This window comes from Manis javanica, chromosome 10, assembly GCF_040802235.1.
Source record: "Manis javanica isolate MJ-LG chromosome 10, MJ_LKY, whole genome shotgun sequence".
Taxonomy (NCBI): Eukaryota; Metazoa; Chordata; class Mammalia; order Pholidota; family Manidae; genus Manis; species Manis javanica.
This window is the reverse complement of record NC_133165.1, coordinates 118,732,090-118,755,380: the sequence shown is the minus strand read 5'-3', so window position 1 is coordinate 118,755,380 and position 23,291 is coordinate 118,732,090. Positions and strand designations below refer to the sequence as shown.

At 52.5% G+C, this 23,291-nt stretch overlaps 1 protein-coding gene across 5 annotated transcripts in view; it reads right to left on the bottom strand.

The window, feature by feature from the left end:
• Nucleotides 1–4,178: 4,178 nt before the first annotated feature.
• MOV10L1 (Mov10 like RNA helicase 1) overlaps nucleotides 4,179–23,291 on the bottom strand; it is a 51,780-nt gene continuing 32,667 nt past the window's right edge. For 3 of the 5 annotated variants that reach the window (XM_073214074.1, XM_073214073.1, XM_073214075.1), the window contains exons 14-27: nucleotides 18,811–18,869; nucleotides 18,296–18,393; nucleotides 15,477–15,582; nucleotides 14,806–14,984; nucleotides 14,024–14,170; nucleotides 13,384–13,505; nucleotides 12,430–12,529; nucleotides 11,448–11,612; nucleotides 10,045–10,218; nucleotides 6,040–6,189; nucleotides 5,070–5,177; nucleotides 4,804–4,941; nucleotides 4,594–4,685; nucleotides 4,179–4,504 (exon numbers count right to left, since the gene is read on the bottom strand). In XM_073214074.1, coding sequence (XP_073070175.1) covers nucleotides 4,501–4,504; nucleotides 4,594–4,685; nucleotides 4,804–4,941; nucleotides 5,070–5,177; nucleotides 6,040–6,189; nucleotides 10,045–10,218; nucleotides 11,448–11,612; nucleotides 12,430–12,529; nucleotides 13,384–13,505; nucleotides 14,024–14,170; nucleotides 14,806–14,984; nucleotides 15,477–15,582; nucleotides 18,296–18,393; nucleotides 18,811–18,869 — 1,642 coding nt within the window. In that variant the 3' untranslated portion in view covers nucleotides 4,179–4,500. Of the gene's footprint in view, nucleotides 4,505–4,593; nucleotides 4,686–4,803; nucleotides 4,942–5,069; nucleotides 5,178–6,039; nucleotides 6,190–10,044; nucleotides 10,219–10,281; nucleotides 10,417–11,447; nucleotides 11,613–12,429; nucleotides 12,530–13,383; nucleotides 13,506–14,023; nucleotides 14,171–14,805; nucleotides 14,985–15,476; nucleotides 15,583–17,436; nucleotides 17,568–18,295; nucleotides 18,394–18,810; nucleotides 18,870–23,291 lie in introns of those variants that run through there. The other 2 variants (XM_073214077.1, XM_073214076.1) reach the window with 2 other exon arrangements.

The window sequence follows — 23,291 nt, the reverse complement described above, 5'->3', positions numbered from 1 at the left end:
CCTGCACCCTTGTCACCCGACTGCAGAGCCAGAGAGGGACTTGGATGGGGATGGGTGGGCCCATAGCAGAGGTCCTCAGCGACATGCTGGGTGGGGGCTCAAGTCCTGCAGAGACCCTGGAGCCTAGCCCTCTGGCCTCTGCTCCCTGCCGCAGAATGTGGAGAACAGGGGTACCCTCCCAAACCCCGTCTCAGGGGAAGCACTGCCTTGGGAACAGCTTGTCCTTTCTCATGGTGATGCATTAACGTGGCTTTTCACACATGGCAGGATTGTGAAAGACTGACAGCACTACAGCAAAACTTGTATTCCCGCATCTTCATTTAGGTAACAGTTTTATCAGCTCTTCTGTGAACCCGTGTCAGTCCAGCCTCCAGTAATGTTTTCCCATGAGAACGGACAACCATTAGCTGATGCATCTCAAGGCCAATTTTACTCCCATGCATAAAGTTTTTTGTGAAGATTTGCAATATATGTGTCATTCTAGTTGTACTTACTGTGGAGGTAACTTTCCAGATGAAGTTCTTCTTGCCAGGCTCATCCTATGGTTTCACAAATCAAAACCAACAGCTGCATCAGGGAATACACACGTCTCGGAGAAACAACAGGTGTGTGTCCCTAGGTTGGGTCACATGGGATTAACCAACAACTCCACTATCTGAACAGCAAAGGGTTTCCTCGCCCCACACTCCAGCCCAGGCTGCTGGGAGCTCTGTCCCTGTTTGTCCCCTGGGGACCCACGTGGCCAGGTGCCTGGTGGAGGGAAGGGGAATGGTGGCAGGTGAGCTGAGCTTTCTCGTGAATCTGTGCCAGCTGACGCAGATGTGAGGTGGGGCAGGATGCACTCAGGCCCGCACCCTGGAGGAGAGCAGCCCGCCTGCCACGCCTCTACTTCTGACCACACTGTGCCTCTGGGCAATTCCCCAGGCGAAGCTCTGGGGGAAGGAGGGGACCCTGAGGCTGACACCACGAGGCGCAGCCTACTGGGTCCTTCCCAAGTGGTCCAGGGTGAGTGTCAAATTGCAGTGGGATTTTGATTCCACTGAATATCCTGAAAAGGCTGTTTTCTAACTGTTCTGCTTTAAAAATGACAACATTCAGACATGCTGGGAATGAGCAGCTTTAAAAATGATACAGAAAAACTTTAGGTATCTTAAAACCAAGTGAGGTTTCACTTAAGGGACCTCCAAGCACAGAAGTTAAAAAAAGAAAAGAAGTCCAGTGCAGGCCACTCCTCCTATAGGACCTTCACCTGTTTCCCAGGGTGGCGCAGCTTGCCACAGGCCAAGGCCCTCTGAGCGGGAACCCCGTGGTGCTTCCCTCCTGTGGCTGGCACCCTCCTGCTTGGTCACCGGCGCTGGCCCCCCTCCCCTCCTCACTGGGCAGCCACACAGCGAAGCTGTGCTGGATCTCCTGCCCATGGGGCATTGGTGCCCTCAGTCCTCTATAGAGCCACCCCCCTGGCCTCCGGGCACCCTGGACAAGCCTCGGGATCATTGTTGTCCCCTGGACTGGGTCACGTGCCTGGCCCATCATTGCCTGTGGGACCCCAAGTGCTCACACCCTGGTGCTGGGGGATGGCTGTCGACCAGGAGGCCCCAACACCTGCTGCCTTTCTTTCCCGGGTGGGGACATTGTCACCTGGCGCACAGCTGGGTTTGCTGGGCTGTAAGTGCCAAGCAGAGCAGCTGCAGTCTCGGGTGCCATGCACATTTCTAGGTGGAGGCAGAGCTCTGTGACACGGGTGGACAGGGGTGAGGGGACATTAGGCCGGCAGCCTCAGGACCACCCCAGCTCTGTCCCCGACTCCCCGGCAGGACAACGGGGGGTGGATCCTGCCTCTTGCCAAGGAGGACTGACAGGGGAAGTCATGTCCTCAGCCAACAATTGTTCCTCCCCTAGGGCGTTTTTGGACCCCACTGGTCACCACTTGATGTCAGACTTCTGGCCCCTGAAACTGCTCTGGAGAGGGAGACATGGCTGTGTACAGTGGGCTGGCCGGGGATGACGCTGAGGAGAAAGGCCACATGGGAAACAAGGGGCTTTGACCCGGGGGGGGCAGTGGGATCCTGACTCCCAAGATGACCAGGTGGGGCACAGGGCAGCCAGGCACACTCTGGGGCAGACTGCATGAAGCCAGGAGTGCTTCTCGAAGCAGTGAGGCCCCACCCTCTCCATCCTGGCAAACTGCTACGTGCTTCTGGGTCCAGCGGACACCCGTGGGCAACCTGCAGTCAATGGCCCACGGGGGTCTGTCAATGGGGAAGACTGTATTCCTGTTCACGGGGCCTGATTGTCACCCTGGGGAGCAGGGGTGCACTCGGCAGGGGCAGCCCTGGAGCCCGGGTGCAGGCACCCTCTGCCTTGCCCCTCCCACCGCCGCACCCTTTCAGGACCTGTGGTGAGCTCTCCCCGCCCTGCGGGGCTTCCCCTCTCAGGCTGAGCCCAGCGGTGCTCAGCAAGGTCGCTTCCAGTCTGTGGCTGAACTTGGCGGAAGGGGGCCCAGCAGCTCCCTTCCCGGCCACCTGCCTGCTACCAGCTCCTCTTTCCCCTGCTGAACCCAAGACACTGGCCTGGGGTGGTGGGAGGTCAGGCCCTGGCTTAAGCCACAGAGGGGACCTCCCAGGTGGGCCAGACTGCTGCCTCCCCACCTGGCACCAGGGGGCCAAGCACCTAGTTCTTGATAATTTTATCCTTGGACGCATGGTGTGCCTGAGGTCAGCAGCCTGCGAAATGGAACTCCCCTGGGCCCACAGAGGGTCCCAAACCCTCCCCGGCTGGGCACCAACCACTCCTGAGGCCGGAGGGGCTGGTTAGGGGCCCTCCTGTGGCTGGAATAGCATGTGTGTGTGACAAGACTTGCACCCAAGTTCCCTTGCATGATGCCCACACCTGGGAGGAGCCCTGAGCCCCAGGCCCGCCTGCCCAGGGCTGGGACAGTCACAGCCAGGCTGTCGGGCATAAATCCTGGTGTCCCCTGGCCCAGCCTCTGCCCCCACCTGGAGGATGCACTCCGAGAGCAGCACCTGTCGGGCCGCCTCTGTGGCTCTGGGCACATGCACCTGATGTGGCTCAGGCATGCCAGCTCTGTCCTCCACACACGTGAATCCCCCTGCGTGGCCATGGGAAGTCTGAGCATGCAGGGAAGTTTCTCACCAGGTACACCCAGCCCATGTGCTCTCTGCTCTTGGTTTATTCCTAAGCGACCATGGAGTCTAGAGCCTCTGCTGGCCAGCAGCTCACAGCACACCTTCCCCACGTCCTGAAACCACAGCTGGGCAGTGAGGCCCCTCCTGGGCCAGGCAGGTCAGGGAGATGGCAGGGCCAGTTCCCACAGACCCGGGGAGAGAAGGTCTCCTGCGCCTGCATGTACCTGCCCAGGGCAGGGACCTCTGCAGGGCCTGGTCCTGCAGGTTCTCCACCTGCCTACAAAGGCCAAGAGAGAAGGGGCGGTCCTCTGAAAGCTGCAGTTTCAGAAGCAAGGTCCCCAGACTGAAGCTATGCACCCATAAGAACTCCGTGCCCTGGCCTGCTGGCCTAAGCGGAAGGGCTGGCCAGGGCCCACCCCACCAGCTGCTGATCCCTCATCATGCCCGACTCTTCATGCTTCTTCCTGGAAGCACCTGGCCTCAAGGTATGGGGGGGCTGTACCTTGGTGTCCACACACGCTCTACGCAGCCCACCATCCCAGCTACCCTCTGGAGGACGCAGCCATGCTCTAAACACAGGTGCTGGCAGCCCAGCAGGAGTGGCACAACAAACAGGGCCCTGGGTCTGTGGCAGCAGTTGCCTCGCTGCGGGGCAGGCCCTCAGGTGAGAGGGCTTCTTGCTTGGCACCCTGCCCATCCGTGTAAAGGGGCAGAGGCCCCAGGCTGTGTTGGGCTGCAAGGGAGGCAAGGCTGTGCCTCTGGGCATCTCCCGGTTGGGGCCTGGCCCTGCCTTCCACGTGGGCTGTGGTGGCTCCTGCTCACTGAGGCAGCCTGGGCATGGGCGGGCAGGGTGCCAGTCCCGCCTCCACCTGGCAAGCCTGTCCCCAAGCAGAGTCCCTGCAGAGCCCCTGGGCTTTGCAGAGCCATTGCGTGACATGAATGCGGGCTCAAGGACCAGGAGAAGGCATCGTGAGGCCACCAAGGATCAAAGGCCACATGAAAGCAAGGCCATCCCCCCAGTATCTGAACCCTTTTTAGGCAGAAAGTTATGCTGGATGTCCCACTTGGTGTTTATTTTGGTGACAGGCTGCAGGAACTGTGGGGGCAGGGAAGGGCTGGTGGGCGGGGCCAACAGCAGTGTGGAGCAGGCTCTATCAGACCAGGCAGCCCCCATGCTCACGGCCACTCTGAGACAGGGCAGTGTGCAGGGGTCACAGCACAGAGACAGAGCAGCAGACCCCTGGGGCGTGGAGCCAGGCCTCCTGGCCCTCTTCTATCACAGGCGCACAGACTTCTGGTCCTGTCCCTCAGGTCCCGGGCTCTGCTGCAGGTCATAGGGCGCTGATGTCCAGCCTCAGCTGCAGGAGGGGAGAGAGGAGGGGTGGTGGGCTGGACTCTCACAGTGGGCTGGACCACTCCCTCCCACAGCTGCCAGGAAGAGCCTCACCTCTGCAGCGACTGGAGCTCTGGAGGCAGGTTGCACCCCGTGTAGACACCGTTTGCAATGCTGTATTCCAGCAAGGCACTGAAACAGGGGTCCTGCGTAGACACCAGGAGCCGGGCCTTCAGCCTGAGGGGCAGTGCCCCAGGCTCGCCAGCCCGAGCACTCGCCCAGGAACCCTCGCCTCAGGCAGCTCCACCACGAGGCTGCACTCACTCTGGCCAGGACGTGAGGGTTCCCCAGCACGATCAGCAAGGCTCTGGGTCTGGTGACCGCAACATTGAATCTTTTTGAATCGGACAAGAAACCCAAGAAGTATCTGTCATCCTCAAACCTGCCTTCGTTTGACCGCACCTAAAACCACAGAGAGGAATAAAGACGGCATCTCAGGTGTGCCTCCATTTGCAGTTAGCAAGAGGAAAGGGCAGCGGGCCTGGAAGCGAGCGGTGGCGGGTGGTGCCCCTGAAGACAGGGGTACCCACAGTGGAGATGATGATCGCCGAGTATTCCTGCCCCTGAAACTCCTCTACCGACCCAACCTTCACGTCCATCAGGTCAACATTCCGCAAAAGAGTTCGGATCTTTTCCACCTTTGAAACAGATAAAGGATTAAAGATAAAATCTTACAAATCTATTTCTTTTCATGCTTCAGCATAAGCCAAATACTAGCCAACATGCAATACTGCTTTTCAATTCCAAACCCTAGTTCATCAAACCCAAGCTGATTCATAATGCATGCCGCCCTCGGTCCATGTGCCCTGGGGCGCGGGCACGGCACTATAGGACTGAGGCCTCCTGAGCTGCGGCAGGGGCAGGGAGATGCGTTTCTAGGCAAGTGAGGACATGCGCAGGCCCAAGAAAGACAGGGCATTCCCCGGGGATGGTGCTGGGCCCCTCGTGGGGAGGAGGATCTCACACTCTGGGGGCCTGGACAGCCTGGGTGCCAGGTGGTGGACCACGTGGCAGCCACAGCAGGAGAGCCAGGAAGACGACTCAGAAAAGTGGCCGACAAGCCAGCAGGAGTAGAACTGCCCCTGAAGGAAGCTGACTCATCTAACAGGGTGCAGATGAAGCTTAAGATCTCTTAGGTGTCAGTAAAAATAGCACCCACTTACAATCTTGGGAAAAAGTAGAGAACTTGAAAAAAAGCTCAGTGGTGGGGAAAAGCTCAAGTCCTCGCCAGGAGGCGGCAGGTGAGTGGGAGGAACAGCAGACAGACACACTCAGTCCGCGAGTGGCGCCCTGCTCTGCCCACTGGCAGGTGGCAACTGGGAGCTGAAGAGCTGTCCCCAGGCTCTGAGCACCAGGACCCTGGGGGTGGGTGCCTGCAGGGTCTGTGCCACATGGGCCACAGAGGCAGTAGCTGTGGAGGGACCTGGTACCACTTAGCGAGCTTGTTTCTGGGCTCAGAGGCCAGGGAAGCTCAACAGGGAGTGGAGAGCAGGCCCGCACCTGCTTGCGGTAGGGCGTGATCACACCGATGTCACTGGCGGACACCTGGCTTGACATACTCCTGGCCAGGAGGCAGCAGTACCGCATAACCTGGACAGCTTCGGCAGGGTTGAACCATGATGGGCTTCTCCCCTCACGAGCCTCGTCACCCTGGGTCATCAGGAGACAAGAGAGTGGTGCATCTGTCACACAAGCTCATTCACTCAACAGGAGCAGCAGGTGCTGGGAGCCCACGAGTGAGACAGAGAAACATTCCTGTCCTTAGGCGGTGCATACATTCCAGCAGGGCAGACAGGCCGAGCCCCCAGAGCTGCAGCGCCGAGCACTGGTCAGAGAGCAAGGTGCACAGTGCGGGAGGGCACGCAGGCCCCTAGGGGACACACCAGAGCTGCCAGGAAAGGAAAGGAGGCGGACCTGGGAGCCACGGGAGAGCGGACTGGTGGCTGCCGCACTCATGGCTGGTGGGGGCTCGCGGACAGCCAGTCGACAAGAGGACAAGCAGATGACCTTCCTGCAGTGAGCTGAGGAAAAGGCCCTCAAGCATCACTCGTCAGGGAAACGCAAATCAAAGCCACAGTGACATCCCACCTCACACCCAGGATGCTACTACCAAAAAACGAGGAAATAGGTGTTGGCAAAGATGTGGAGAAATCGGACCCTGTGCACTGACTGTTGGGGGGATGCAAAACACAGCAGCAGCTGTGGAATAGTGTGGAGGTTCCTAAAAAAATTAAACATAGCATCACCTCAGGATCTAGCAATCCCTTTTCTGCATGTGAACCTGAGGAAGTGAAAGCAGGGTCTCAACAAAATGTTTGCACACCCATGTTCACTGCAGCATGTGCACAACTGCTGTAACATGGAAGCAGCCGAAGAGCCCGTCCATAGATGGTGGATGAGCAAAATGCAGTCTGTCCACAAGACGGATAACTATTCAGCCTTAAAAGGGGGGCCTTCTGACACCTGCTGCGGCACGGATGGGCCCGAGGACACTGCTCAGCGGAGTGCGCCAGTCTCAGGAGGACAGACACGGGGGGACCGCTTGTGAGGCGCGGAGAGGCTCCCTCCACGGGAGCTGGGAGGGCCGTTCAATGGGGACAGAGCTTCAGTTTGAGAGGGTGAGGAAGTTCTAGATTGGTTGCAAAACAATGTGAATATACTTAATGCCACTGAATTGTACACTTAAAAATAGCTAACATTGTAAATTCTGTTATGTATATTTTACCATAATTTAAAAAGGGAACACCATATAGCAATAAGAATATATTAGTTTTCAGGATGTGTTTTTGCTGTTGTTAAGCCACATATAATTTACCCTTTAGCTTTACAATGAATGGTAACTAAAAATCAGATCAATGGGTGAATGCTTATGGCCAACTTCTAAATTGACAAAAAAAAAAAAACATTCAGTGAAGAGCAACCAATCAGCTACAAAAAAAAGGGAAAAATATGGAAAATGAAGAAATGGCAATAGTAATAAAGGTGAAGACGAAGGGATGAAGTTAAATAGCCATAGGCTGGACTGATTTATCTCATTAAAAACAGAGACTCTCAAGTTGGATTAAATATAAACATTAGCTTCTGCTACGAAATATACCTCAAGTAAAATAGTAAAGAATGAGAATAGCAGGCAAAGAGATGCCAGGGGAAAAGAAACAAGGAGTGGCAACATTCATAGTATTACAAGATAGACTTTAAAGCTAAAACGTGAAATACGATGGAAAGACATCGTACATCGTACAATGTGCAACTATGTGCACAAAACAGCACAGCAGCTGATTAACTATGTAAGGCAAGAACAATTAGAAATTCAAGAATTTGCTCAGAAAAGCACAATTACCATGTAAGCCTTCGCTGCCCCTCTCTCACTCGTGAGTGCCTAGCAGACAAAACCTAAGCTGGGACACAGAAGAACCGAATAACAGAGCCCACAAATTCATTAAAAAAAATGCAAATGGAATGTACATCTCTCAGGTAGAGAATGTACATTTTTGGGGGTATATATTTACCAAAACTGATATGTATTTGCCACAAATTATTAAAAGCAAAAAGTTTACAGGACACAGTTTTTTACTAGAACCTAATAAAATTAGAAAATAAAAAACAGAATTTTTAGCCACTTGGAAATTAAGAAAAATACACTTTACTATAACCATGGGATCAAAGAAGAAAATAGTGTTGTACATCTGAAACCAACCTAAGGCTGTACTATCATAGACGATACTTCAAAAAAGAAAGAAAAAGCTGCAGGTGTCTAGAAATCCCTGAAGGGTAGGCCTGTCAGAAGGCACGTGCCAGGGCAGAGCCACGCTTGAGGGATGCTGGCGTCAGTACCTCCCTGGGAAGAGGACCAGGGTCCAGGAACTAAGTGTCCACTGATGGGAGTCACAACAAAGAAAACAGATGAACATGTTAGCAAGGGGAGTGATGACAGATACAGGTGAAGTTAGTAACTAAGTCCCAAACTGGTTTTTCAGTTGGATCAGAGGCTGGCTTATCTTCCTGAGGGTCCAGGGAGTCACATCCTCGGCTCTGGTGGGGTCATGCCTCTCTCCTCAACTCTGGCCGGGCAGTAGGAAGCCAGTCAAGTGGCTGGGGTGCTGTGCAGGCTCCTGCCCCACCTTGGGGCTTTATTCTGCTGCTCAGGCAGCATCTTCTGCCGTGTGCTCCACCAGGGACACACAGCAAGCCACACCCAAGTCCAGGTGGCACTGTGGTGGGGAACACCCTGGGAAGGGCATCCGACATGGGACCAGCCAGCAGGCCCACGGCCAGTCAACCTGGGATCAAACAGTGGGCGTGCAGCCCAGCCCGAGCCCCACATGCATTACATATTAGAAGCCCGGGACACAATCTGGCCCTTGAAAGATACTCAACAAGTCGACGTCTCTGGACTGTCTCATGACCTGCCTTTCTTCTCGACTATTCATTTGACCCCAAGCCCTCTTACTTCCTATTGCCACATTATCCAGGGGCGTCCTACCTCAGTTTTCTTCCACAAAAGTGTTGTGAGCATTGACAACATCTACAGTCAGTTTCTCATGGAAAGCCCTTGACCCGCACGTGCATGGCACTGAATGTAGGGAACACCTTGTCAGAACTGGCCTGCTCACATCCCCTCTCCCAGTTCACAAATCTGATTCTCTGCAGTGCTCACTTCCCAGGCTGACCACCAGATGCAAGACAGGGACCTCAGAGCCCCACACTGCATTTTCCAATTTGTTTCTTCTGATACGCAGGAAAGCCTCTGAGCATAGGCAGAGCTGTGGGGGAGCCTGGCCCACGAGGGCCCCTCACCAGGTGCAGGGTGCGAGTGAGACCAGCCCTTCCCTTGACCTCTGCTGTCCACCGTGGCACCTGTACACACTCCTCCACTTTCTTCTGAGAAGCAAACATGCTCCAAGGGCAGGCTGCACGGGAGGGACACCACCACCCCAGGGGTACCCCCAAACTGGATGACAACTTCTGGGGGCAGTTAATGCAAACCTTAACTTCTGGTTTAACAACTGAATTCCAATACCAGCACCTTGACTTTGGTGCACACTTGTGATTTTTTTGACAACCAAGTGTGTAACTCCTCCCTTCAGGTGCACCCAACAGGTGGTGCTGAGGCAGGGGAGGCGCTATCCCTGCCCCACATCAGCTCCCTTGCCTGATGCTGGTCCAGGAGTGGTGGTAGCTCCTGCGGCATGGGAGCCGACCCCCAGCCTGCCACCCACCCCCAAAAGCTTGTCCATACTCCTGGTAAAGCATCGGGGGACAGCCCCTTCCCGGGCCTTCTGTGCACAGTCACCATGGGTGGGTGGGCTGGCCTAAGGGGCAGAAGCCTTCTCCTCCCTGGCTTTATTTACTCTCCCGACACCAGCTTGGCCCAGGGTTAGCACGTGGTCCATGGCAGGATGAAACAGAACACCTGCTCAGAACATGCATCAACCCTGAAACCAGCCCAGGGGGTCAATGCCAGCGGACCTGAGCCCCTCCCTCCCGGGCCAGCCCCCGACTCACCCTCACGCCGTGGAAGACCAGGGGGAAGCCTTTCCTTGGTAGCTTCTCCCAGCCCAACAGGGAGGTCACCACCTGGGGGTCTGCACAGACTTCCAGCTCTCGGTGGTAGAACAGCCTGGACGGCAGAGCCAGCAGAGCCGCATGCGACCGGTAGTTCTTCACGAGCTTCGTGACCTGCGGGCGGGGTGGTCTGCAGGTGGGGACAGGGGCGGCGCCCACCAGGCCTTTCTGCCCAGGGGAAGGAAGCTGAGGCCCATCCTGGGGCCCAGGGCCCTTCCTGCCCCCACCTGCCCTCCCAGCTCTGGCTCAGCACCTGCTACCTGCTTGGGACATGGTCTCCACACCAGACAACTTGTCAGAGGGTCCCTTTTTCTAAAAAACATGAACATCAGGAAAGGAGAGGCTGGGTCCCCTGGGTCTAGACAGCTGAGGAGTCTCCCATGGGCCAGCCACGTCTGGCGCAGCAGCTACCGGTCTCGGAATGAAGCCCTGCAGGCAGGACAGTTTGCGCCCCAGCCCGTCCCCAGAGGGTGACAGCAGTCCAGTATGTAGGTAAAGCCCTTTATCTGCCTCCACCTGATCCCCAACAAGCGCCTTGTTCTGCTGACTCCTGGTAGCAAACCCCAGCTCAATGATCACACGTCCAGCGTCCAGGACACCAATCAAAACCCCAAACTTGGATGAGCATCTCAGTTTGCCCTCACCCACACCAGGCCACGAGGGCCTGCGGGTCCTGGGGAGGTGCTGCAGCTCCAGAGCCCTGGGAGGAGGCACGTGCGGCATGCAGGCAGCACTGCCCCACCTGGGGGATGGTCGGTCGGCACAGGCACATGGCTGGCTCTGGCTCGTCTTGGGGCGGCTTCTGGGGCTCCCCAGAGCCTCCCCGTGACCCTTACTGCAGCCCCTCTTGAGGCCAGCCCTCCCCTCCTCCCTGCTGCGCTCTCCTTCCCCCCATGCTTCTGGGATAAAGGGCCCAGCGGCTGACAGCCTGACACAGGTTTCAGGCTAAGTCCCTGAAGATCTGCCCAAGAGCACCTCCCTCATTTCTGTCTGATGTCTGAGTTCAGTTAGTGAGCGCTGCCTTTGCCTGAGCTCAGGGAATGACCCTCCTTAGCTCACCTTTCTGGGGCGGGGGGGCACACCCAGGTTCCCTCCAGGTGGTCGGCTGGGAGCCATCTGCCCCTCAGCGGTCCCTTCCACTTCCCACACTGGCTGACCACCGCAGACTTCACTGCCTCCCTGCTGGCCTCAGCTCCCTGGGACTGCCAACCCCTCAGGGGACCCGCCAACTACACTTCTGAGTTCCTGGGACAGAGGAGCAGGACTCAGGGAAGGATGGGCCCCCTCCTCTAGCCTGTGACTACTGTCACCTCCTGGGCAGCCCGTGTGGAGCCCGAGCTTACCAACAAGGGGTTGTAGGCACCACAAGCCCCAAATGCGGCCTCGTCTCTCAGGTACACTGGTCGGGACATCAGTCTCTCCAGCATAGAGATGCTAAGCCCATAGGCCACGGCCAGCCTAGACTTGATGACCGGTCCGAGCTGCATGGGATCTCCAGCGAGGACAATCTGTGGGCATGAGTGGGCACCCGAGCTGGTGCAGGCAGATGGCCAGCATGATGCACCAGAATCACGGGCCAGGTGGGCTCTGGGGAGTGGGTGAGGGGCAGTCTGACCTCCTGCCCTCTGAGAGTGCAGGTGGGGGTGGGTGGCCCCAAGGTCACTCAGGCTGCAGAGGGCGGGACGCAGCTTGGTCCGTGCGAGACCCCCCAACCCCGGCACTCCCTGTTGTCACGGGCAGCCTCTGCCCTGTCCTGGAAGTCTCTGCACCCACTCCTCCCTGGAGTGGCCCCCTGTCCTCCTGACCTGGTGGCTTCCCAGGCCTGTACTCAGCTCCCTGGTGAGACTGTCCCCCAGCATACCCTGGCCACAGAAATGGGAGGGGCTGGGACCTGGGGACCAGGAGGAGCTGGAATGTCCCTTAAGTGAGTGTATGGGGGGTAGGAGGATGACCCCCGGTCCCCATCACAGGGGCCTGAGGAAGCAACAGGTGTGAGCAGGGCAGCAGCTGATGACTCAGTCTAGAGGTGGCTGGCAGGACTGCAGCAGCCAGGTGGGGGGTCTGGTGCCCAGATCCCTGCCTGGCTGCTCACTCACAGGCAGCAGGGGTGTGCCTCGCCCGTGCACCCACAACTGTTCTTTCATTTCGGTTTGACAACTGTATCCTCAAAGGGCAAGGCAGCCCTGCTCCCTCCCCACAGGCTGGGGTGTGCGCTGCCTCACGGGGCCGGCCCCTCTCCTGACCTGTCGACCAGGCATCCTGCACAGGCCTAGACCCAGCTCTGGGAGTGCAGAGCACCCACCTCTGCAGGGAAACAGGCCTTACCTGGCCGCTGACGTCAGAAATCAGCCCGAGAGGAATAAGGCATTCTGGCTCACTCGCCTGTCCTGCTTCATCCACAAACACATGTGTGAAGTGTCCGACTCTAAAGCCAAACATGCCCTAAATGGTCATTTCTGTCTTAGCAGCTAACTCCTTGACACCCATGGCTGGGCTCGCGGAGCCTGGGGCCACACCTGTCAGGAGACCTACATCAATTCCTATCATCACCTGGGACCCCAAATGCAACACATGCATGTGGGCTGGGAATAGGCACAGTGACACGAGCCATGCCTTGTCACAGGCTTCACAGTGGCATGTGTTAGAAGCTAGGCAACAACACCCGCCCTTGTGTCCCCACAGGCTGACTGCAGGACCTTGGGCAGGTCACATCAGCCCTCCGGCCTCGGCTTCCCCATGGCTAACGTGAGAAGAGTGAGCTGGCTGCCAACCCTGCATGGTGGTCCCCCTATGCCAGCAGCACCTGGGGACAGTGCTGAGAGTGCTCAGGGCCCCATAGAGCGGGGACACCGGGCTTGAGCCCTGGGCCTCCAACCCTGAGACAGGCCCCATCAGAGCCCTGTTTGGAACCAAGGCCCCCACTCCTGGTGGCAGGGGCGCAGTGCTGGGCCCCATCTCTCTCTTTCCACTGGTAATCAGTTCACATCTTTGAATGTGGGCCCAAGTGTGTAAGTCTCAAGCTGTCAAGTCCACAAATGACGCCCACTGAGCCCTCCCTACAGAGGAGGAAACTGGCACGCTCATTTTTGTACCTCATCTGTTCCAGTTCTTCTGGAAACGGGCATCGTGCATCTTGCTTAGCATGTGAGCACCTGCGCTTTTGATTCCGTATTAATCGCAGCTCCTTCTGTGAGGGAAGGCCGCTCCCCTGGGATGCTGCTAAGCTCCTTGAAACCCCGGTACCCCCACCATGGGCTGTGCTGCCACCTCTACACTCACCTCAACCCTATCTGGTAGAAGAGCCCTGCACTGCTGCATGTGGAGATGATCACCCTGGAGCGCGAGGCCTTCCAGACATCTTCTCCATCTTTGCAATAAGGTTTGATGGCATCAGCGACTGTCTGCAAGGGGTGGGGACCAAATTATTAAGTGCTTTAAACTGGACGTTTGACAAAGCTGAAAGGGATTCTGAAGGTTAATCTTGTCCGACTTCTACTTCATAGTTATGACTAAGTATGATTTAGGATTTTAAGATTAAAGTTTTAAGACTATTTCCTTAAATCAAAATATTTCATTAACTTAGCCCATGCTTTATGGACCTTAGAGCCATGCATATAATATATAATCCCGCAGATCCTTCCCTAAACAACTTTATATATTTCCTACATTCAGTTCCTTTTGGTAAGCAATATCTCATTCTACAACAGACTGCAACTTTTATTTTCGTAAAGGGATACTGATAGCCAACGCGGTAAGGACCAAGAGGAAACAATACATTGGCGGTCAAGTCGAGGGGAAAACTCAGTATTTAAGAACGCTGAGGACACAGCCCAGACGGGAAGCCTGAGTGAGGTGAACCTTCCGGGAACTGCCACTTAGGACTTAGGGCGTCCTCCCCAGGGCCGTCCAAGGTGCTCACCTCCTCGGACCTGCAGGTAGCGTTCACCCGGACCAAGGCGCCAGGCCGCAGAGCCTGGCTCTCATGCAGCCGCAGGCATACCAGGTCCGCAGCACTGTTGGATGGCGCGCAGACCAAAACCCGACTGTCCGGCAAAGCATGGTACACCTTCATCCAGGGCACAAAAGAGACAAAGAGGGATAGACGCCACCCTCCAAGTGCAAACTCAGGGCGGCGAGTCTGAGCGGCCCTGACACCCACACTGATGGCCCTGCCCATTGGGTGCACGTGCCAATGAGATGCAAGAGCAGGCGGCGGAGCTCCCCACATTCTCCAAGATCCCAAGGGGAAGGTGCAGAAGGGTAACTCGCACCCGGCTGGCAGCTCAGTGCTAGCTAAGGACTCAGCAGGTGTTTGCTCATGTGGGTCCCGACTGGCACAAAAGTCCTAAGCACACACTATCTCCACAAACTCAATTTTAAATATAAATGGAGACAGACACTTGAAACTTCGCAGAATGGTGTCTTTAGTTACTATAAAGGGAAATTTTCTGTGGTAAAATTATGACTTGACTGAATGATCTGCCATTCTGAAAATGAGATTCTTCCTAAATGTGTGAAATAAGCTTTTAAAATCCTACATGCTCACATAAGCAATATAAAATAAATGTTGCCGAATATGAAATAAAGGATTTCTTAAGCTCTTTCCCACTGTTTCTGCAATTTACACTCCCACTTCCTGATGACATGAGCACAGCACAGAGCTACACTTGCTGCTACGTATGTCACTGCCTGGGCTTTCACCTGTAAAACGGCCTCTATTATTGTCACAGTCTTCCCAGTCCCGGGAGGTCCGAAAAGAACATATGGGAGTGGGCGGCAGTCGCCACTGAGGATCCTCCTAACGGCTAGCTTCTGGTTCTCGTTGAGCGCCGGATTGAAGAAGCCCTCCTTGCTCGCTTTCAGGACCTGCATCCCATTCACTGCATCCGAAGGAGAGACACTGTTAGGTAGAGGCCCAACGGCCCTGAGCAGCTGAGAACATGGTACAGGTCGCCAACCCTGTCAGGGAGATTCCCTCCTGCAAGGCCATGGGGGAGATAGTCCTGCCAATAACCTGTGGGGGCTTTGCTAAACAGAGTCAGGAAAACCAGCTTTCTGAGTGCAAAACCGTAGGCTATTCAATCCACTCTTCTGCTGTGCATACGCAGCATTGCCCTAGGTGTTAGGAGACCTGAGCTTAAAAAGTGGACAAGTGCAGCCTCTTGTCATGAAGGTTTTTTCAACTATCTAACCTAGAACATCTAGTCTTTGCTGGGTCTTCAGATAAGACAAGAATGTTCATCTTTCTGGTTACAGAACTGTCAGGCTGCACACATCTCCCCACCACTCTGAAGGACAGTGAGCTTCTCAAAGGGTCTACTTTCAAGGCACACATTAGGGTGGCTGCTCCTCAGGGCCCCCACCATACGCACCCGGACTTCTTGTCTTTGCTGCAAAGGCCGCCAGCCCCAGGGCGTCCTGGGCTCCAGCTTGCCCCTCCCGTGTCACCTGCTTAGGGCCTTTAACAGCTTTCTGGTTCTAGAAACATTGTACAGAAAAATGGCTTAATGAAAGCTTTGCATTTGTGTGGCATAGGGTGAAGAGTACACACAAGCATCCCCGGTTCCACCTGCTCTATTTAAAAGAGCTCTGCATAGACCACAAGTCCTGTCCTACCCTTTAAAACATAATGAAAATAAAGAACACCTGATAAGGAGCTGCTAAAAAGGCTTCTCTCTCGTTTTTGAATTCCTTTTTCAAAATAAATGTTAAGTAAAGCAATTCTGTCAACAGAGGTTCTGCTTTACTGGATGGAGCATGTGTCCCTTCCTGCTCACCTCAAGGGAGGCCCTGCAGGGCTGGTGCAGTCCTGGACCCTCTCCCCTGGGGGCCCCTTGGGCAGGACCTTCCTCCCCGCAGAGCTCAGGTAGGGCTCTGCCCTCAGCAGCCTCACAGGCCTTCAGGTAATGCAAAACGCTGGCTCCTTGGTCACCTGCCTCCAGATTCTGCACAAGAACTGGTTCTGTGTGTGTGTGTGTGTGCTTAAACGCAAACTGAGTTTGTCATGGGACAAGCAAACTGCTCCATGTTTCCTGTTACCACCAAGGCGGTGAAGAAGCGGCTTTGCACACCTGTCTTTAGGCAACTGCATGATCACTTGTGCAGCGTAAATTTTCTAGAAGTAAAATTGTCACGTTAAAAGTTTTATACATATTGCCTGATTTTAGTCACAGCAATTGACCCTCCTACTGTTGAGTTCTGTGGCATATAACTGACATACAATAAGGTGTGCACATTTAAGGGCACAATGTGACAAGTTCTGACACATGGATATACTTGTGAAGCCAGCACCACCACCAGAGATGAACACACGCCGAGCCGAGCCTCCCTGCCCGGCAGCGCTCTCCCGCTGGCACGACTGCTCTATGTTCTAGAAGGCTCTGAAAATGGAAGCCTGTGGTACACGTGCACTCTTTTTTGGTCTGACGTCTTTCCCACAGTGTAAGGAACTATTTGGGGTTCACGTAGGTGGTTGTATCAACACTCTGCTCCTTGTGAGGGGTTGAGTGGTATTCTACTCCAAGAACACAGCACAGTTCCCGTCGCCTGCGGGTGGACGCCAGGTCGTTCTGGCCTGTGGCGGCTGCCTCTGGAGCTGCCGTGCTGTGAGCATCCGTGCACCAGCCTCCGGACCTGTCCTTGCTTGCCCACGGTGGATACCCAGGGGCACAGTGGCTGAAGCCCACGGGAGGTGTGTGGAGCTTCCTCAGGCTGCTCCCATGTGGTCCGTCCAGCAGAGCAGCCTGCAGCACAGGGACAGACTCCCCGCTGCTCGGGAGCTGCCTTCTGAGGACTCCTCCCGATGACCTGTCAACTCTCTGGCTGTGGGAACTAGGGGCTCCTCTCTGCTCTCCAGGCGTCCTTCCCACACTTGGGTCTTCTCCTCACCTGCACTTACCAGGTCCCCCGGGGGACCCTGGCAGGGCCTGGAGGCTCTCTGTGCCATGCTGTCCCCAACCCTGTGCCCTGTAACCTCCGTCCTTCTTGTCCTTGCCAAGTGGGTGTCCTCAACTCAGTGGACCACTGGGTTCCCACTTTCTGCTCCCAGGCCTGGGAACTTCGAAGGGTGTAAGCTGGGGCCATCAAGGGGTCCCCTCATTGATTTCCTATCTCAGAAAACCCAGTTCTGTAATGCCTGATGCTCCATATCTGAAACTGTTAATATGTGTTTTGTCTGATTTTTAATTACTTAAGGTGGGAAGGTGAATCCATTCCCTTATCCATCTTGGTTGATGTGTGGAACGCCCTGGAATTTATTGGCAACTTAGCTAACCCATAGGACAGTGTTCTGCATTTAAAAATATAGTCAGGACCACCAGGAACATGACCCACCTGACGCTGGGAACGCGTCTGTCCTGCCTCACACCTGCCGCCCACAGACACAGATCCCCCGAGGGGCAGGCAGTGGACTGGGCAGTGAATGAGCTGAGGAAGAGGCTGCAGATGACACTGCATCTGTGCTTCTATTTTCAGGATAAAACAGAGGTCAGACACGAAATACACAGCAGACTAATGGAAACCTTCTGTTTCCATTGAGAGAATTTTCTGTGATTGTGCAGCCATTCTGAAACTACCATTTTTGCATTTTCACAGGAGACTATAAAATGGTAAAATGGTTTCTAAACAGTAGATATAATTGAAAAATTTGTATTTATCATAAATTCCAAACATGCTCAAAAGAACAAATTCCAATAGCAAAGACTTGCAGGTGATGAGCCCCACTGTGGCCCGCCTCCACTCGTCTCCTTACTGGAAACAGTCATGGATAAAACTATGCCTACTTCCCTCATGAAACATAAGAAGAGCTTAGGACAATGAACGGCTGGCACCACAGGCATGACGCACTATTCACAGAGTGACTGGACTACACTGGCTCCCCATTTGCTGCGTGTCCATCAGACATTTTGCTGTGTACACACGGTCACACAAACCTGTGTCTGAGTGAGCACAAAGAGCATGGAACTCTGAAGTAAAACTCTAGGCTCATGCAAACCCCGACTCCATAGCTGTCTGACCTCTCCATAGTCATATGCTGGCCTCATGCCAGGTCTACTCCAGAGCGGTCTAGTTATTAGCTGTGATTCTGGGTCATGTTCCAGCTATACTCCTCTCAATCTGCAGTCAACTGAGAGCTGATCTGGTGGGACACCTGTTACAGATGTCTAAATATATAAAGTTGCCAGAGCAATACCTTGGTGGTAGACTGCCCATCGTTTCTGGTGTCTTGTGCGTGGTTCCAGTTCCCTGTCACTTGGGGAGACTGTAAAATGACTTCTTCTGGAAACAACACTTTTAAAACAAGAGAAGATAAGCAAGTGGATATTACTGAAAAGCTCTAAGAAACCAAGAGAGGCAGCCTAAATGTCTGCAGTCAATCCTGAAGTAACTCGTTTTGCAAACCTTCTCTTCTGGCCCCTGTATGCTGTCTCTCCGTTACAGGCTCTGCAAAAAGCCATTTTTTGTCTATTTGTAAGTACAAACGTGAATTATGTTGGGAGAAAAAGCAGAATGCAAATGACTTTGTCTTCAATAATTTGAGCATGCTCTTTTTACACAGTTGAAATCGTAAGAGAACTCTCAACTGCCCAGTCTCAGCAAAGACACTGGCTATCATAGTTTCACTCCAATGTGTGATGAAGACACTGCTCTCCATGAAACCCTATGTGAAACTGTGAAAAGGAGACGATCACTCCACAGTAGCAGTACCTTTGACTCCTAGGTGGGTGACTTGCTCAAGCGCAAAATGACATCGTCTGCTTGTGGTCCTGCCAGAGAGAAAGCGAAGTAAAACGACTCAGCTTAGAAATTCTAAGGCTGGCATGGCCCCGATGTCTGATCACACAGTTTGCGTCAACACACTAGCGGGACCTTTACGAACCACGTACACAGGGACCACGCTGGAGTCACGGCTTCCAGGGCCCTGGGCACCACCAGGAAGCCTGGAGGACGAGGGCCACTTTCCAGCAGCCATCTGTACAAAGCACTAGGGCGTCACAGAGAGGCTGAACAGGAACATCCTGGATGTTGGGGCAGCAGGAACTCCTTCCTTTCTGGGAATATTTCTGGTTTAATGTATCGAGTGGACAAGCAGGAAAAAAAATGAAAATACACCCTATGAAGTATTAGGGAAATACTAATACAACTACATCAATAGGAAAGTAATTCTGATTGTAAAGATTCATAACATTAAAATCCGCTGAAAACAACTGTTAGAATAAACTGAGTTTATTTGAATAAAAATCAATTCTAACTGGGCAACGTCCAACCTAGCAGAGAGAAAGGAGCGCTGCGGAGCTGTCTAGAATGAACGACTGTTACACCGCAGGAGCGGGAACAGGGAAGTATCTGAGCAAACAAGCAGTCTGGTCACCGCAAGGCCGTGGCAGGGGCCGGCCAGGCAGACGAGCTCCCTGGTGCTGACCTGGCGACCCCTACTGGCTGGTTTCAGACTCCCTTTCTGGGGCAGCCGGAATCACGTCAAGTCTCAGTGTGGTGACATGGGTTCAGCCCAAGTGACCCCACTGTGTGCCTGCTGTCTGTTTTTTTAACACAACAAAAAGAATAAAAAAGTAGGAAATAAAACTCCATCTTCTGAGAAACACCATGACCAAAGCAAGAGCATCTGGCCTCAACCGAGCGAAGGTGCGAGAGCAGACCCCCACGTTCTTAGACGTGGGCACCCAGGGCCCACCTGCTTCTCACTTGGACCGTGAGCTCCTGAAGCCTGGCCATCCCTTCAATACAATCTTCAGCAAATATTTGTCAAGGATACAATAAACTCCATGCAGGATGAGGGACAACAAGGAAAAAAACCCAAAGCAGACCAGTTAGAGAGGAAGAAATCAGGGGAGGACCTAACGCCTGCCCCTTCCAGAGACCCGCCCAGTGACACAGGCCGCCTGGCCACCAGGACCCCTCCAGGAGGAGAGGAGGGAGGCTGCCAAAATCTTTTCAAAGTCACCACAGCAAGACTCCAAAATGATGACTGACAGTCCCATAAACAAGATAACCTTATCAGCATGCAGATCACCATGTTCCCGCCTCAGAGCGTGAAAAACACGAACAAAACAGCACCTAACAAATCCCACAAGCACATTAGAGGAGGAATTAACCAAAATAAAAAGCACTGTGTTTTTCACTCTGGGTGTATGATAAAGGTTTGATATAAAGTTATCTAGTTGACAGTTTTCCAGTATATCTTATGACTAAATAGGCTGAAGAGAAAAAAAAAAGATCTCAAGAAGTGCCCAGAAGGCAAGGGTGACAGCTTAAACAGAAGCTGACAAGTGACAGACAAGGTGTTGCCTGGTGGCACCAGAGGTGTCTGCATTAAAGTAGAGTAAGACAACGACGGAGATGGTGACCCATGAGGGCAGATGAAACAGACAGGGTGGGAGCTGACATCACTGCCACCGAGAATCCCAGAGGGGAACAAGGAAGAGAGAGAAATGAACGACCCAGAGAACTTTCTCAAGCGAAACTGCTATTTAAGAAGAGACTGCACATTGCAGAAACCCAGGTCTCCCTCTATTTAAATTAATTTTACAATTAGTCTAACCATTATGGAAAGCAGTATGGAGGTTCCTCAAAAAGCTCAAAATAGAAATACCATTTGACCCAGGAATCCCACTTCCAGGAATTTACCCTAAGAATGCAGGAGCCCAGTTTTAAAAAAGACAGATGCACCCCTATGTTTATTGCTGCACTATTTACAATAGCCAAGATATGGAAGCAACCCAAGTGTCCATCAGTAGATGAATGGATAAAGAAGATGTGGTACATATACACAATGGAACACTATTCAGCCATAAGAAGAAAACAAATCCTACCATTTGCAACAACATGGATGGAGCTGGAGGGTATTATGCTCAGTGAAATAAGCCAGGCGGAGAAAGACAAGTACCAAATGGTTTCACTCATCTGTGGAGCATAAGAACAAAGAAAAACTGAAGGAACAAAACAGCAGCAGAATCACAGAACCCAAGAATGGACTAACAGTTACCAAAGGGAAAGGGACTGGGGAGGATGGGTGGGAAGGGAGGGATAAGGGTGGGAAAAAAGGAAGGGGGCATTACGATTAGCATGTATAGTGTGGGGGGGCACGGGGAGGGCTGCGCAACACAGAGAAGTAGTGATTCTACAGCATCTTACTACGCTGATGGACAGTGACTGTAATGGGGATTGTGGGGGGGACTTGGTGAAGGGCGGAGCCTAGTAAACATAATGTTCTGCATGTAATTGTAGATTAACGATAACAAAAAATATAAAATAAAATAAAAATAAATCATTTTACAAAGACAAGGATGTTTTTTGCTCCATGTTTGCAACTGAAAAATACTGAGAACTCAGATGTCTAGCAAATGGAGACTGGCTGGGCAATTACAATACAACCTTCAGTAGGACAACATCCATGCAGCACTAAACACCTGAATTATATAAGAAGAAATGCCTCGAACCAACCTTAACTTCCACCAGCAGCAATTAGAAAAAGAAGTGCAAATGGCACCCACAGGAAGCAAAAAAACCCCACAAAGATCAGAGCAGAAATCATTAAAATAGAAGACAGGAAAACACTAGAGAGTATCAATGAAGCCAAAAGTTGATTCTTTCCTAAAGTCAATACAACTGATAAACCTCCAGCCAGACTGATGAGACGAGAAGACACATACTCCATTATTAGAACAAGAGAGGTGAGGTCAGTACAGACCCTACAGATGGCAAAATAATAAGGAAATAAAAATAATTTCATGCAAACAGATTAGACAACTTGGATGAAATGTACCAATTCCTAAAAAGACATATGCTACCAAAGCTTATTCAACAAGGAATTGGTAACCCCAATGGTTCTTGATCAGGTATAGATATCAAATTTGTAGTCAGAAATCTTCCCAAAGAGAAAACTCCAGACCTAGAAGATAGACCTTCTGGTAAATCCCACCAAACACTTAAGGAAGAAAACTCATTATCCATGGACTGTCCCAAGAAAACAGAGGAGACAGCACTTTCCAACTCACTGGAAGGCCAGTGTGACTGATACAAAATCAGAAAAAGATACTTTAAGAAATGACAGGCCACTATACCTCATGAACATAGATGCAAAAATTAGTAAAATTCTAGCATATCTGATCTAACAGTATCTAAAAGGAAATTACATCATCGCCAAGGGGGGTGGTTATTCTGAGAACGCAAAGTTGACTTCACATCAGCATTAACTTACGATCTCAATGGAGAGAGGAGAGTCTTTTCAACCAATGGTGCTGGGACAACTGGACACCCACACCCCCCAAAACTAAATTCTACCCATACTTTGCATCATTTCTAAAACTTGAAACAGATCATAGACCCAAATGTAAAACTGGGGGCTGAAAAATTTCTAGAAGAAAACACAGGAGAAAATCTTTGCAATCTTGAGGTGGCAGATTTCTTCAGTGTGTCACCAAAAGCACGATCCATGAAAGAAAAAATTGATAAGTTGTATTTCATCAAAATTAAGAATTTCTGCTCTTCAAAAGGCTCTACTAAAAACAATGAGAATACAAGCCATGGTCTGAGGAAATAATTGCAAAAACATACCTAATAAAGGACTTGTACTGAGGATATGTAAACAACTCAATAATAATAAAAATGATTAAAAATAAGATGAACTGAAGACTTGAAAAGGCATGTCAACAAAGAACATTCCTGAGTGGGAAATATACAAATAAAAATATGCTCAACACATTACCAATCATCAGGGAAATGCAAATTAAACCACAGTGAGATACCATCTCCCCCTGCCAGAATCACTAAAGTCAAGAAGACAGGGTCACACAGAGGGTCAGGGGAGGGTGGGGCAAATGGGACCTCGCACGCTGTCGGGCACCTTCTCGGACTGGAGTCCCACCAGCCGTGGGAGGGGTGAGTGGAAGCTGCCAGGCAAGAAACAGTAGGTTCTGTTGTGCTTCCATTTACATAAAATTCTGAGGAAGGGGGCAGGGGAAAAGCACCATGATTATTTTTTCCTGCCTATGACGAAATATGCTGAAAACATAAGAACAGGAGAGACTCCATCTTAAGGCTAAGATTCTATTTTTTTACTAGGGAGTTAGGAGGGAAGATTCCTAACATATTATACGGTAATCAGCCAAAAACTCACCATAAATGTTATGTCCCCAGTGCTTGAGGATAGCCACTATCTTGAAGAACAG